General features: G+C 41.5%; 1 protein-coding gene across 1 annotated transcript; it reads left to right on the top strand.

Annotated features, from left to right (window-relative positions):
* Positions 1-1,266: 1,266 nt before the first annotated feature.
* LOC125178527 lies at positions 1,267-12,250 on the top strand. Its single transcript, XM_047882489.1, has 7 exons — positions 1,267-1,336; positions 10,197-10,274; positions 10,478-10,507; positions 10,724-10,919; positions 11,047-11,193; positions 11,501-11,773; positions 12,213-12,250. Exons 2-7 carry the CDS (start codon positions 10,212-10,214, stop codon positions 12,248-12,250), a joined length of 747 nt encoding a protein of 248 aa, XP_047738445.1. The 5' UTR covers positions 1,267-1,336; positions 10,197-10,211.
* The last annotated feature ends 502 nt before the right edge of the window (positions 12,251-12,752 follow it).

Raw genomic sequence — 12,752 nt, 5'->3', positions numbered from 1 at the left:
AGGCTAAACACACACAGAGCCCTCACAGGAACAACATTCGGACAGAACCAAGAAACCCTCACACTAGTGTACAAACAATACATACGCTCAGTCCTAGACTATGCAAGTCCAGCCTGGGCACCCATAATTTCACCCACACTTCACAAACACCTACAAACCATACAAAACACATCCCTCATAATCGCAATTGGCAGCACCCAAACCACACCATCCAGTCACGTCCATGCAGAAACCAAAGTCCTCTCTATGAAAGAACACCTAGACATGAGAGGCGCCCAATTCCTTGCATCAGCACTCCACAACCCCCTCAGACCCTGCCATTACTTTCAGTACCTACCCCCACACACAGACATATTGCCAACACTCCATACAACTACTATCTCACAATAATTAATTCCATACCTCCGCCCACAGACCCAGCCACCTTCATTAAACACATACACACACACACCTAACCCGGAACGCACTCTTAATCTACCAATTAACAGTATCATTGATGATATACCACCAGACATCAGCCATACAGAACAGCAGTTGAGCCGTGCAGACAGGGTGCACCTCAGCAGACTCCGCTGCGGTCACCATCCTCGCTAAACTCTTACAAACAGCGCCTGGACAGCACTCAAACGGACCTGTGCCCCCAATGTCAAGCACTCCCCCACACCGTCAAGCATCTTCTGCTGGAGTGCCCGGAGCTGGCAGCACCCAGGCTCCGGGCAGGCATAACATCCATCGCGCAGCTATGGTCCGAGCCGGCTCGGGTGGCGGCTTTCCTGCGCGGCGCGGGCTTCCTGGCGTGACCGGGGCTCGGGGAACATCAACAACAACAACTGTCCCCGTGTTGCATTGGCCGCCACTACTGTTTTCGTGTTGTACTGGCCGACACTACTGTTCCCGTGTTGTACTGGCCACCACTACAGTCCCGTGTTGTACTGGCCGCCACTACTGTCCCCGTGTTGTACTGGCCGCCACTACTGCCTCTGTGTACAATCCCTTTCAAAACGACCAGTTTGTTGGCCATTAGCCAATAAGTTTCATTTGTGCAGTGGAAACTGTGCATGAATGCTGAATAGTGGCTGAAGGAAAGTCAACATCAGCGTTGGATTGAGTTTGCATATTATTTATTTAACTGACCGGTAATTTGAACCACATTTGAAAATTTCATAGAAGAGACATTGTTAAACCATCTAACAGTCCACACCCACTGTCCACACTCACTGTCCACACCCACTGTCCACACCCAGTGTCCACACCCATGTGCCTTAACTTAGCGTTCCCTGTAGTTCTAATAAACTTTAACAAAACGCAGACATCGTTAATATCTTCGAGAGAAAAGGTAAGCTTTTTAAAGATCAAAAGCACAAAATTCATATTTTTTACCACTTTACCGTGAGTAGAATAAGAGTGAGCGTTCACCGCTCCCGTTTGCCGCTCATGTTCGGAGCGCATGATAGCCGCTCCTGTTCGTCGATCCCGTTTGCCGCTCCTGTTCGCCACTAATGTTTGCCGCTCCTGTTAGCTACACCGCTCCTGTTTGGCGCTCCTGTTCCTCTTTGCCGGCATGACCGTCCAAAGAATGGCAGCACAAAGTTTGAATTCCAACGCTGTTGGTACCGTTACGACTGGGTCGGGTAAACTGTTCCATGCGGTGGCCATGCGTTCCGAGAACAAACTTGTTCCAACGTCTTGGCGGTTGTGGCTTTTGTTGCAGCTTCGTAGCCTCGACCCTGCATGCTTGGTGGCAGTCGAAAGCGCCGCCTAGCTCTTAAAAGGAATAAAACACAATCTAGCTTTTTAAGGGACCAAAACACGGCCTTGGTTTCTAAGGGACTAAAACACTGTCTAGCCTTGTAAGTGACAAAAACACGGCCTAGCCTTGTAAGTGACTAAAACCCGGCCTAACCTTGTAAGTGACTAAAACACGGCCTAGCCTTGTAAGTGACTAAAACACGGCCTAGCCTTGTAAGTGACTAAAACACGGCCTAGCCTTGTAAGTGACTAAAACACGGCCTAGCCTTGTAAGTGACTAAAACACGGCCTAGCCTTGTAAGTGACTAAAACACGGCCTAGCCTTGTAAGTGACTAAAACACGGCCTAGCCTTGTAAGTGACTAAAACACGGCCTAGCCTTGTAAGTGACTAAAACACGGCCTAGCCTTGTAAGTGACTAAAACACGGCCTAGCCTTGTAAGTGACTAAAACACGGCCTAGCCTTGTAAGTGACTAAAACACGGCCTAGCCTTGTAAGTGACTAAAACACGGCCTAGCCTTGTAAGTGACTAAAACACGGCCTAGCCTTGTAAGTGNACATGTTAACGTCCAGTCCTCCTGACAACACATGTTAACGTCCAGTCCTCCTGACAACACATGTTAACGTCCAGTCCTCCTGACAACACATGTTAACGTCCAGTCCTCACGACAACACATGTTAACATACAGTCTACACGACAACACGTTCAAAACTTTCAAACCCAAGAAACAACCAAGTTGTCCTCACGATTTAATGATTCCTGTGAACACCTTAGTTGTTTCCGTATCTTTCTCTTCACGAATACCTGTGTTCATGGTCTTCCAGTGCAATAGTACCTGACTACAAATGTACTCATTAATTGTACAGCTTTGATGTCTCAAGCTAGTCATAGTCTGCATGTGGGTTGATAAATTTTTGGTTCATTTACAGATCTATTCAGGTCGTTAAACGGTTCATTGCTGTCATTGAAGAGTGGTTCTCTGCAGCGGTTCATCACGAACTGCACCCAATGGAACCCTGCATGCCAAGCCCATTACAGTTTCGCGCAGGAACTGTAAGCAGAATTGAACCGGCTGGGTTTAATAAATATTATTGGTGAAGCACTGATGTTTTACTAACAATCATAGAGAGGATTAAAGGTAGACCATAAGTGGTTGGGTGCCATGCAAACACCTATGTGGTAATATGCTGCCACATCGCCGAAGCAGTGGTGGCACGTCCTGCCTATGCTCCACCAATAGCCTGCCGAGTACAACTCTACCCTGGACACCATTTTTCTACCAATATTTGTCGACATTTGTAACTTGTTCCATAGCTGCGCCGTCTTGTGCCATGGATGACTGAAGTATTTATTCTCCGTTAAAAGGGAATCTTGAGATCCAAGTCCACGCAACTTAGTCAGGATTTGTTCTTGATTCTGAAATATCCGCTTAATCCTGAAAGTGAAGCAGTGACCTGAATGCGATGGCGTGGCTGGAACCGGAGGCACAGCTATAGTAGGCCTTAGATTTATCCATTAAATTAGCCCTGGAGCCAACGTCCAGCCTCAGCATACAATAACTACGCTTAGTTTCAAAGCCAGATGACACTGAGTACGGACACCGAAATCTAGATTTTAATACAATGTTCAAAGTAATTTCACCGTAAGTCTTCAGCCAATCATGCTCGCTCATAAGCAGGCAGTTCTGCAGGCAGCCTTCACTTACTGCGGCCTAGCCTCTTCTGGCCTAACCTACTCAAGTTACCTTGCCTCTCCATTCTCCTACAGCCAATGAGCGGCCTCGTCTGTTCACTTTCCCCGCCTCTTTGCCATACAGTAGCCAATGAGGTTAATTAGGTCCGTTCAGGTTGGTTTTAGAAGGAGTGTAACGTGAGTTGGTTATACCGGAAGAATTTAGGCGGAGTAGGAGGAGGATGGTTGCAAAACCGTACGCTTGTGAGCGAGCATACTTAAGTGTTGGCTACTTACTTACTACTATATTGCTTCATGCACTAAATTTCAAAGGGAACTCTGCCCTCTACACGCAAATCATAAGCGATATTTTGGGCCAATAGCGATGTCCTCTCTACGCTAGTGTGATTATAAAAGAACGTATCAGTGGTCCGTGCAGAAACTGTGTCACTATTTGGACAACATGAACCACTCATTTTGTGAGTGCAGTCTGCTTGATAGTGTTCGAGTTTTTTACTTTGACTCTTCTTGAACAATGTTTTCTCCAAGACCGAAGAACCATCTAGGGCCGAAGAACCATCCAAGGTCAAACAAGCATCTAGGGCCGAAGAACCATCCAAGGCCGAAGAACCATCCAAGGCCGTAGAACCATCCAAGGTCTTAGAACCATCCAAGGCCAAAGAACCATCTAAGGCCAAAGAACCATCCAAGGCCGTAGAACCATCCTATGGTTCACCGGCCTTGGATGGTTCTTCGGCTTTGAATGGTTCTTCAGCCATGGATGGCTCACCGGCTTTGGATGGTTCTTTGGCGTTTGATGGTTCTTTGGCATTGGATGGTTTTTTGTCTGAAATATCGCGGATCTAATATCATATAATTTCAGTAGGTATGAAATCTCGCGGCTCGAATGTCATAAATTTTTGTTTGATTGAAAAATTGCGGTTTGCACTTCACAAACATGTCATTTCATAAATTCGTAAAGACCATACCTACCTCGAAGCCCTTTTTTAGATTTGTGCATAGTTTGGATTCAAAATGGGGGGAAGATGGAGGGGAAATGATAAAAAATAAAAAAAATTTAAATGCGTAAAAAACTAAGGCAAAAATCAAAAATCGGGCTTCGTTACTCGATTGGTATGGTCCTTACGAATAGAATGGTATATGTCTCATCGCTGTAGCTTCAAAACCCTAGGAGGAGATAGATTTCTACAGTACCACCTTTTTTGTCCGTTTTCTATGAATTTCACGTTTTCTATCAATTTTTCCGAAAAAATTACACGAACAAAAATGTCTTAGAATTCTGTTTTACATATGTGTAACAAGTTTCAGAGTGATCCGCCCGTAAACAAAAAGTTTTTCCGGAGGGTATACCTCCCCCTTAGGCGTCCACTTGATTTCTCACCTTTATTAACGATCATCGTGTGGTGCAATAAGCAGAAATTTGACAGCATATCAGGTCCCTCCTACACCCGATATCGATGCAGTCAATGCCGTGAAACTTGAGAGACTGGAGCCGTATTATCAAACTTTTGTAAGTACGCAAAATCGACTTACGAGAGGCGTAAGTGCTGACTTGATGACGTAACTCTAGAGGTGGTATTATCAAAACATTAGCGCGGGAAGATACGTAACGTAACTGTACGGCCGCTCGGAGATGTCGTAAGTGGAGTTCTTCTACTTGTGATGGCTCCACTACTTGATCGCGCAACATTTGCACGATCAAAATATGTGATCGTGCTAAACAGTGCTATTGGAAAAAAATTCAATTCATTTTTTCAAAAATGTTCAAACATTTTTTCATTCATTTTCAAAAATTCAATTCATTCATTCCTTCTAATCGATACTTTATATCTTTGCCAACCATAATTTTTAGCTCCGTACACAGATTTCTTCTTCAACTCACGCTGTTTATTAAAAAGAGTTCACAACTATTTTAGAACGGCTTTTTCTGGGCCAACAAAGAGCAATACCGACTCAATACCGACAGACAGCATTCGATAGTCGATACCATCGAAGCATCGAAGGCATCGATTCCCGCCATCGAAGTTCACAGAATGTAAACAAATCCAAAGCCTCTGATTGGTCAGTTGGCCAGATGGTTTTGATAGTACGCTTTTAGCTAAGTCTTACGTACGAAAGTTTTGATAATGCCAAAATTAGGGTGTCCTTACGTAACTCGTAACTTTTTTGTCGGAAGTACAAAAAGTTACGAAGTTTTGATAATACGGCCCCAGTTCACCCGATTCTTCTCGGACCTCGACTGCTTCGCGGGCAAAGTTATAGTCGGGTTTAGCTGCATTCAACATTTGCCTGCAACAAAATGGATTTCATCAGTTTTGATCAGTAACCTGTGACCAGTAATACGAGCTTACAGACGTGCTCAAGTTTAACTGACTCTGTCATCTCGATTAGTTCCAAAATACCAGCTAATTTAATATAGAAAAAAGTAGGCTTCTCGAAATTTTTACGGTGGCACATTTATACATAACTCCGAGATAAAAAGTTCATTTCAGATCCTAATCGTAACGTTCAACTAAAATTGAGTGGATTGACTACGGATTCAATAGGCAAGCGTGCCTTTCGAGTTTCGATAGCAATACAGTAAGTTAGGCTGGAGATGAATCCTTGAACGAGAAGCAATGTTTCATAACCAAAAGCAGTAACCAAAATTTCCCCTTGACAGTTGCGCATGAGACCTTAAACAGTATGAAACTGTAAATACATTAAATTCTGACGTTTTATCTGTTCCTTACCTCCAATATTTATCCAAAAGTAACCGAATTCAGGTCGTGTTCACTGCACCACACGTACATTCTCGGTACTTCCCGACCGCACCACTGTATAGAGCCGAAGACTAGTTAGACTACCGCGCATGCGCGGGAGTGTTCGCTGCCTGGCATGCGCAGCAGCCGGGCAGTTCCTTGTATTTGAAAATCATGGGAGTTCTGCAATACTTTCAGTCGTATTCGTCACCGTTTGGCGTTCATTTAGTATTTCTATTATTTTGTAAATTTATTTTATGTTTACTTTCAGATTATCTACTGATTTCGCGTTTTTCATCGAATTTATGTCAATAAACTAAATACACACAATACTGGATGGACCTAGTTCCAAAAATAATGGCGACACGGATTCGCTGTAGTATAGAATAGAATAGAACTGTCGAAAAAGTGTAGAAAATAAAAAAAAAACATGTAAACCTCATAATTTTAGAGAAATTAAATAAGTGAATAATTCAATCAGTTTCTTCCGGTAAAAACTCCATATTGAGATTCATGCCTAGAAGGTTCTTTCGATGTTCCTCCGCCTTCATCACCCTTCACCCCCTTCCTCTCTCTGCCTCCTCAAAGCTTGAACCGTTACCACCGGCATATTCGACGTAGGCCGCGGTAGAGGTGCGGCCAGTTGCCTGCCGCAGCTTTTGCCGACCGAGGCCTCGCGCTGTTCGAGGCAGATGAGGCCATATCGTCGCTAGACTGCTAGAACGCGAGGTGAAGTCGGCAACAACGGCCGAGATTTGCGCGTTTGCGAACGTCTCTGCGGCGAACGGCCGCAATGACTGCGAGAATTTCGAACTGGGCCTGGTTTGATCCGCCAAAATATTTACTTGATTTGGATGTTTCGAAAACCGCAAACATTGTTCCGGTTTGTGATGTCGATGTGGATAGTAACGAAGATGATCAATGCTCAAATGTACGGGTAGATTGTATATCGTCTACGGATGGCGAAACAGAATGCGATAATTTTGATGTACCTATCTCAGCCTATTGTTTACGATAATTTAGGGCAAATGTCTGAAATTGTATCTTATAAGCCTATTTTTAGTCGTAGGAATGTGCTAGAGTTTAAGTTTCTTGAAGATAAATATTCTAATGTTTTACTTTCTATTCAGCGGATAGATTTTAACGACGACCCGATTCTGGAACAAAGTGCTATAAATTGGAGTTTTGATGATGAGGAGGTGAAGTAATGTTAAACGGTAGGCCTGTCGACAATCAATGTAAAGTATCATCTCCGATGTTTGTGTTAGACAGGAATGTTTTAGATATAACTGACCGTTTCTCGTCTATTGGTGTTTGTAAGTCGCGACAGACTAATAGTTCATTGACCGGCGACTCTAGTTTCTTTTTATGGCTTGAACAATCATTGTCTGTGCAAGAGGAGCTTGTGGATAAGATTAGTACAGTCTCGCAAAGCTTGAATGATGCGTGGGTGGAAGATGTTTCTGATGTATTGGCGTCGGAAGATGCAAGCGAAAGTGATATGCGATCTAATATTTTATCAAAAATGAGTAGTGATGTGAAAAGTGTTAAAGAGAATGTAACAAATTTTAAATTGAAAAAGACACTTGGCAACGTAGAAGTCCGTTAGAATCAAGAGTAGGCGATCTGGTTATCAACGAAGCATCTGATGTGTTGTTGGAACTACCTACTGATGCGTCCTTGTATCGCAGGACTACACATTCTCATGGTCCAGTGACTGAGTATCCTCGGGTACAACCAAGAACACAAGAGTACAAGATGAATACGAATACCCGACTGTAATGTTTGGAATAATTAGTGCAAATTTTTAAGAGCTTGATGTTTAGCATGATTTTTAGAACTGAGTTATTAATAAAAGACCTAGGGAAATGATGTACATAATTCGGTACATTCTGTATTGTAAATAGGGTAAAGAAATACGTGATTCAACATAAATGCTCTTGTAATGCGTTTTGATACTTTTTTTGAGTGCAATTGGGTATTGCACTTGGTGGGGGGCAATATGTAGAGGGCTAAATTAATTATTAAGGATCGATAATGTGTATTATTTTTGATGTATGGTGTATAGTAAAATGATATATTTTAATTAGGATGTAAAAGTTGTAAGATTGTTTTAGAAAGAATGTTAGCTTTGCTGACATGTTGTACGAACGGATTCATTCGGATTTTAGAGAGCGGCAAGTAAGGATCCCTCTATTCGGCCTGTATATGTCCTGTTCCAGATTGTCTCGATTAACTTCGTAACCTTGCCCAATTTTATATATGTGTTGTGGTGTTGGAAGTATATTTTGACCCGAAAAGACTTTTATTCATGACAACAGTTTATTCATGACCTCAAGGTTCGCATGAACCTGGTTCTGTTCACCCCGACCATTGCCACACCTGTTGAACAGTAACAGCTCTGTTCACCCCGACCATTGCCACACCTGTTGAACAGTAACAGTTCTGTTCACCCCGAGCATTGCCACATCTGTTGAACAGTAACAGTTCTGTTCACTCGGCTTCAGTTCCATTGATCAGGAACAGACAAGTGTTCAGGTTTGACCACGCATTGGAAGAGACAGTATATTTGGTGTATAAATCATGTAAGATTGAAAAAGGATCACCCCCAAAGAGGAGAGGGGTGAGGGGTAATGGGGGGTAACTATAGCTACTGAACACTTGTGGCCAGCTTATTTTAGTGCAATATATGTGAATAGAACGTTCATTTTATTCGGTGATGTACTCAGGATATACACGTGTTTTTTAAATACATATTTTCTATTTGTTATAACGAGCGTAAACAAAGACAAGGTATACCACTTGTTTCAAAGCGTTTACCACTGGTTTCATAGCGTTTACCACTTATTTCATAGCGTTTACATCTTGTTTCATAACGTTTACATCTTGTTTCATAACGTTTACAACTTGTTTCATAACGTTTACAACTTGTTTCATAACGTTTACAACTTGTTTCATAACGTTTACAACTTGTTTCATAACGTTTACAACTTGTTTCATAACGTTTACAACTTGTTTCATAGCGTTTACAACTTGTTTCATAGAGTTTACCACTTGTTTCATAGCGTTTACCACTTGTACACGAATATTATTGAAAATAATTCAAGTAGCTTCAATATGTAACTACGTATCGTACATTTTTTGCCAATAACTCAAATTAGTCTTTTATATCTGTTAATTAACAATAAAAAAATCATGAATATATCAGTAAAAGTTCATGTGAGTTCATTTCGTACGAGATATCTTAGTTGGTTTCATACGCACGAATTTATTAAAAGAAATTGAAATTGCATGCGGTATTTTGATTTCGAATTCGCGAAAACAATAAGTCGCATAATGATTAAAATATTCGGATTTTAGTTTTGTAAAGAATGATAATAGGATTGACAAAATATTAGTAATAGTAACAATAGTAATATTAATAATAATGATAATAATAATAATAATAATAATAATAATAATAATAATAATAATATTAATAATAATACCAATAATAATAATTACCCTTCGTAACCCTCTTAAAACAAATTCATATTTGTTATTGTGTTAAATATTTTTTTCATATTCATATTTGTTATTGTGAATTTGTTATTGTGAAAAATTCATATTCATAAAATTTCAAAATTCATATTCAAAATTCATATTTGTTATTGTGAATTTGTGTTATTCACAAATTCAGTTCATATAATTAAATGTATTTAACGTTATAAAAATTAATTAATGAAGTATTAAAATGGCTTTGCTTATTTTTTCTTTACAAATAAAAAGTCTTATTATCTATAGAACTAATTTAAAACGTTCATAGAATTCAAAGATGGTGACGAAGAGTTAAAGCGTCCAGTTGAAGTATTCCCCTGAGAGCCTCTGAAAAGCTCAGTTATAACTCTTAGAATCGAAAATTCTCTCAAACTGTGCTGATAAGCTCTCTTTCAATACTACTAATAATTTCAAGTATCATTAATTATAATCCTACTAATATCTTAAACAATAATCATAGTCTTGTGTCTCCCCAGGTCGGGAAGGTCAAGATGGCCAAACTCTTTCCCCTGATTCTCGCCGGAATTTTGACCACGGTGCTCCATGAAGCCCAGGTCATTATAATTAACTATTGTAAAATTATGAGTAATAATTTTATTAGATCCTTGTTTGGTTAACATAACACGTTTTTATACTGCTAGGGTACAAAACTAACCTTCATGCAACAAACTGCTTGTGAAATGTCAGGTACACAAATCATGAGTTACTTATTGATCTGTGATAGCTAATGCTGGTATTACCCTTTTCCTGCCAACAGGCGAACCTGCCTACAGGCCCTGCTGTTGATGTGAGTTGAAACAACCATCACACGCGTCTAATTAAACTGAGATTTGTGAACTTATGTTCGCGTTGGGATTTTATGAACATTTAAGCTATCATTCCCATACTTGAATCATAGGCTTTGCTGCGCCACCACAAGTTTTTTGGCAAGTAACCATTTCAACTGTGTCTTGTCACCAACATCTTATATTCTGATACATATTCGTCATTTTAATGATTACAGGTGCTTGTGACCCCCAAAAGCCCCATGACATCTTGCAAGAAAACCAAAAGTTCGGTCGTGTTCCGATCCATCATGTCTAAGAATGGGATCGTGTATAACCGCACATATACTCACCCGGAGTTACTGAAATGCTTCATAAGCTCCCAGCCGAGCGCGCCCACCTTCAGGGACTGCGTCAACGCTGCCGCCGTGGCCGGTGAGTTGGCTGCTGCCGTTGGTTACCGCTGCAGAAGTTGCCATTTACCAAGTATTATTGGATGCAATAATAATTAAACAATGCTTCTATGGAACAACATCTTTACTAACCGCTGCAACGTTTGCAGGACACTCCACCCTGTACTTCAATGGTACCACCTGCACCACATACAACGCAACTTTTCCGAGTCATGCATGTGCCGACCAGAAGGCAGCAGCGGCAAACTACGTAGCCATCTACCAGGCCAACCCACCTCTGGTCAAACCAAATTTCGGTGGGTGCGATGGAATAGTGAAATCCACCTGTGATTCAGGCCAGTTACGGTGGGTGGGATGAATTCATGTTCCTGTGCGAGAGGGGTTCTGAATATTGCAGTCGCAAGCCTCGCTGGCACGTTGTCTTTTTACCTTGCCCACCATTGGTCCAGTCCAGTGACGTGGGTGCGGTTCATTGCTGCAACCACTCTAACCTAAATTTCAAATACTGGATAACAATTTATAAATCCTATTTTTTTCTAGTCAATTAAGAGAAGGTATGAAGGGACTCTTTTCAATTAACGCGTTTCTTCCAATCTTCAACAGGAAATTTCAAAGTGTTGACGGTGGCTGCGACCCGAACGGCGAGTACGAATAACAATTTCGACGTGACGTGGACCGCAGAAGATGGTGGCTGCAACTACCCCGGCTTCATCGTCAGCTTCTCCGGCCAGGAGAAGTACGTCGAAACCACTTCGTCCCAGACGACGATAGAGAACATCCCAGAGTGCAGCAGCACAGACGTCATCGTTTCCTTCGGTCTCCCCACCGGAGAGAAGTTCGGTACCACTGCCCAGGCTGTGGCGACTACTAAGCAAGGTAACACAAATGATGATAGTTCTACTCAATCTACTACCAACGAATACGGGAAATTGGGTACTATGTAGCTTTGTTTTGCACTATGTTGCTCTGATTCAGACTCTGTAGCATTGTTTCGGCAATGTTGCTCTGATTCGGACTATGTAGTTTTAGTTCGAACTATGTTGTTCTATTCGGGCTATGTAGTTTTGGTTCGAACTATGTTGTTCTAATTCGGGCTATGTAGTTTTGGTTCGGACTATGTTGCTCTGATTCGGACTATGTAGTTCTGGTCCGAACAATTTTGCTCCGATTCGAACTATGTAATTTGTGGAAGATTCATTTTGAATGAACACGAGGCGATTTAGGTCAACATGTGAGCGTAAAATTTTTTTCATATAAAGCGACTTATTTCTCCGTAATATTTGATTGAATTAGTATTCATCTCATATGTACCCAGGAAATGAATCTCAGAAATATGAATGGGTCAAGTATTAGGGATATTATTGTGTTTTGATACTTAGTAATGATATGACATATTAGTGTCCTAATACTGACCCACTTTCTGCCCGTTGCACTGATACCCTGTTCAGGATGACACACACAAGGCCAATATTACCACTAAGTTGTCTTCTATTGAGCGGAGCCTCAAGAGGGCTGGCCGTTCAATGTGGCGCCGGGATTCACAATGGAAGCCAACTTATTCCCGAACAAAACAGTCATAATAACTTACGACGTAAGGCTGTAAATATATCTTTATTTACTTATTCGTTCAATTATTTTGCTCTTTCCGCATATATTATTCATAATCATATGAATAACCTAACCTAACCAAAGCAAAAGCCTCAGATCCAATAGCTTACCTACAACTTTAGAAGTGCTTTCACACTGGGACAGTATATAGTGGCGGCCAGTACAACACGGGGACAATAGTGGCGGCCAGTACAACACGGGGACAATAGTGGCGGCCAGCACAACTTTTAGGATTACCAGCAACGGT

Source organism: Hyalella azteca, unplaced genomic scaffold (assembly GCF_000764305.2).
Source record: "Hyalella azteca isolate HAZT.00-mixed unplaced genomic scaffold, Hazt_2.0.2 contig10575, whole genome shotgun sequence".
In the NCBI taxonomy this organism is placed as follows: domain Eukaryota; kingdom Metazoa; phylum Arthropoda; class Malacostraca; order Amphipoda; family Hyalellidae; genus Hyalella; species Hyalella azteca.
This window is presented reverse-complemented; position numbering and strand designations above follow the sequence as displayed.

What these genes read in the sequence shown, in the direction of transcription:
- LOC125178527 (XM_047882489.1), top strand. Translation starts at nt 10,212, where the DNA reads ATGGCCAAACTCTTTCCCCTGATTCTCGCCGGAATTTTGACCACGGTG. An exon ending in CGGTGCTCCATGAAGCCCAG is followed by an intron (nt 10,275 to 10,477) that starts GTCATTATAATT and finishes TCCTGCCAACAG; the next exon opens with GCGAACCTGCCTACAGGCCC. An exon ending in CAACGCTGCCGCCGTGGCCG is followed by an intron (nt 10,920 to 11,046) that starts GTGAGTTGGCTG and finishes CAACGTTTGCAG; the next exon opens with GACACTCCACCCTGTACTTC.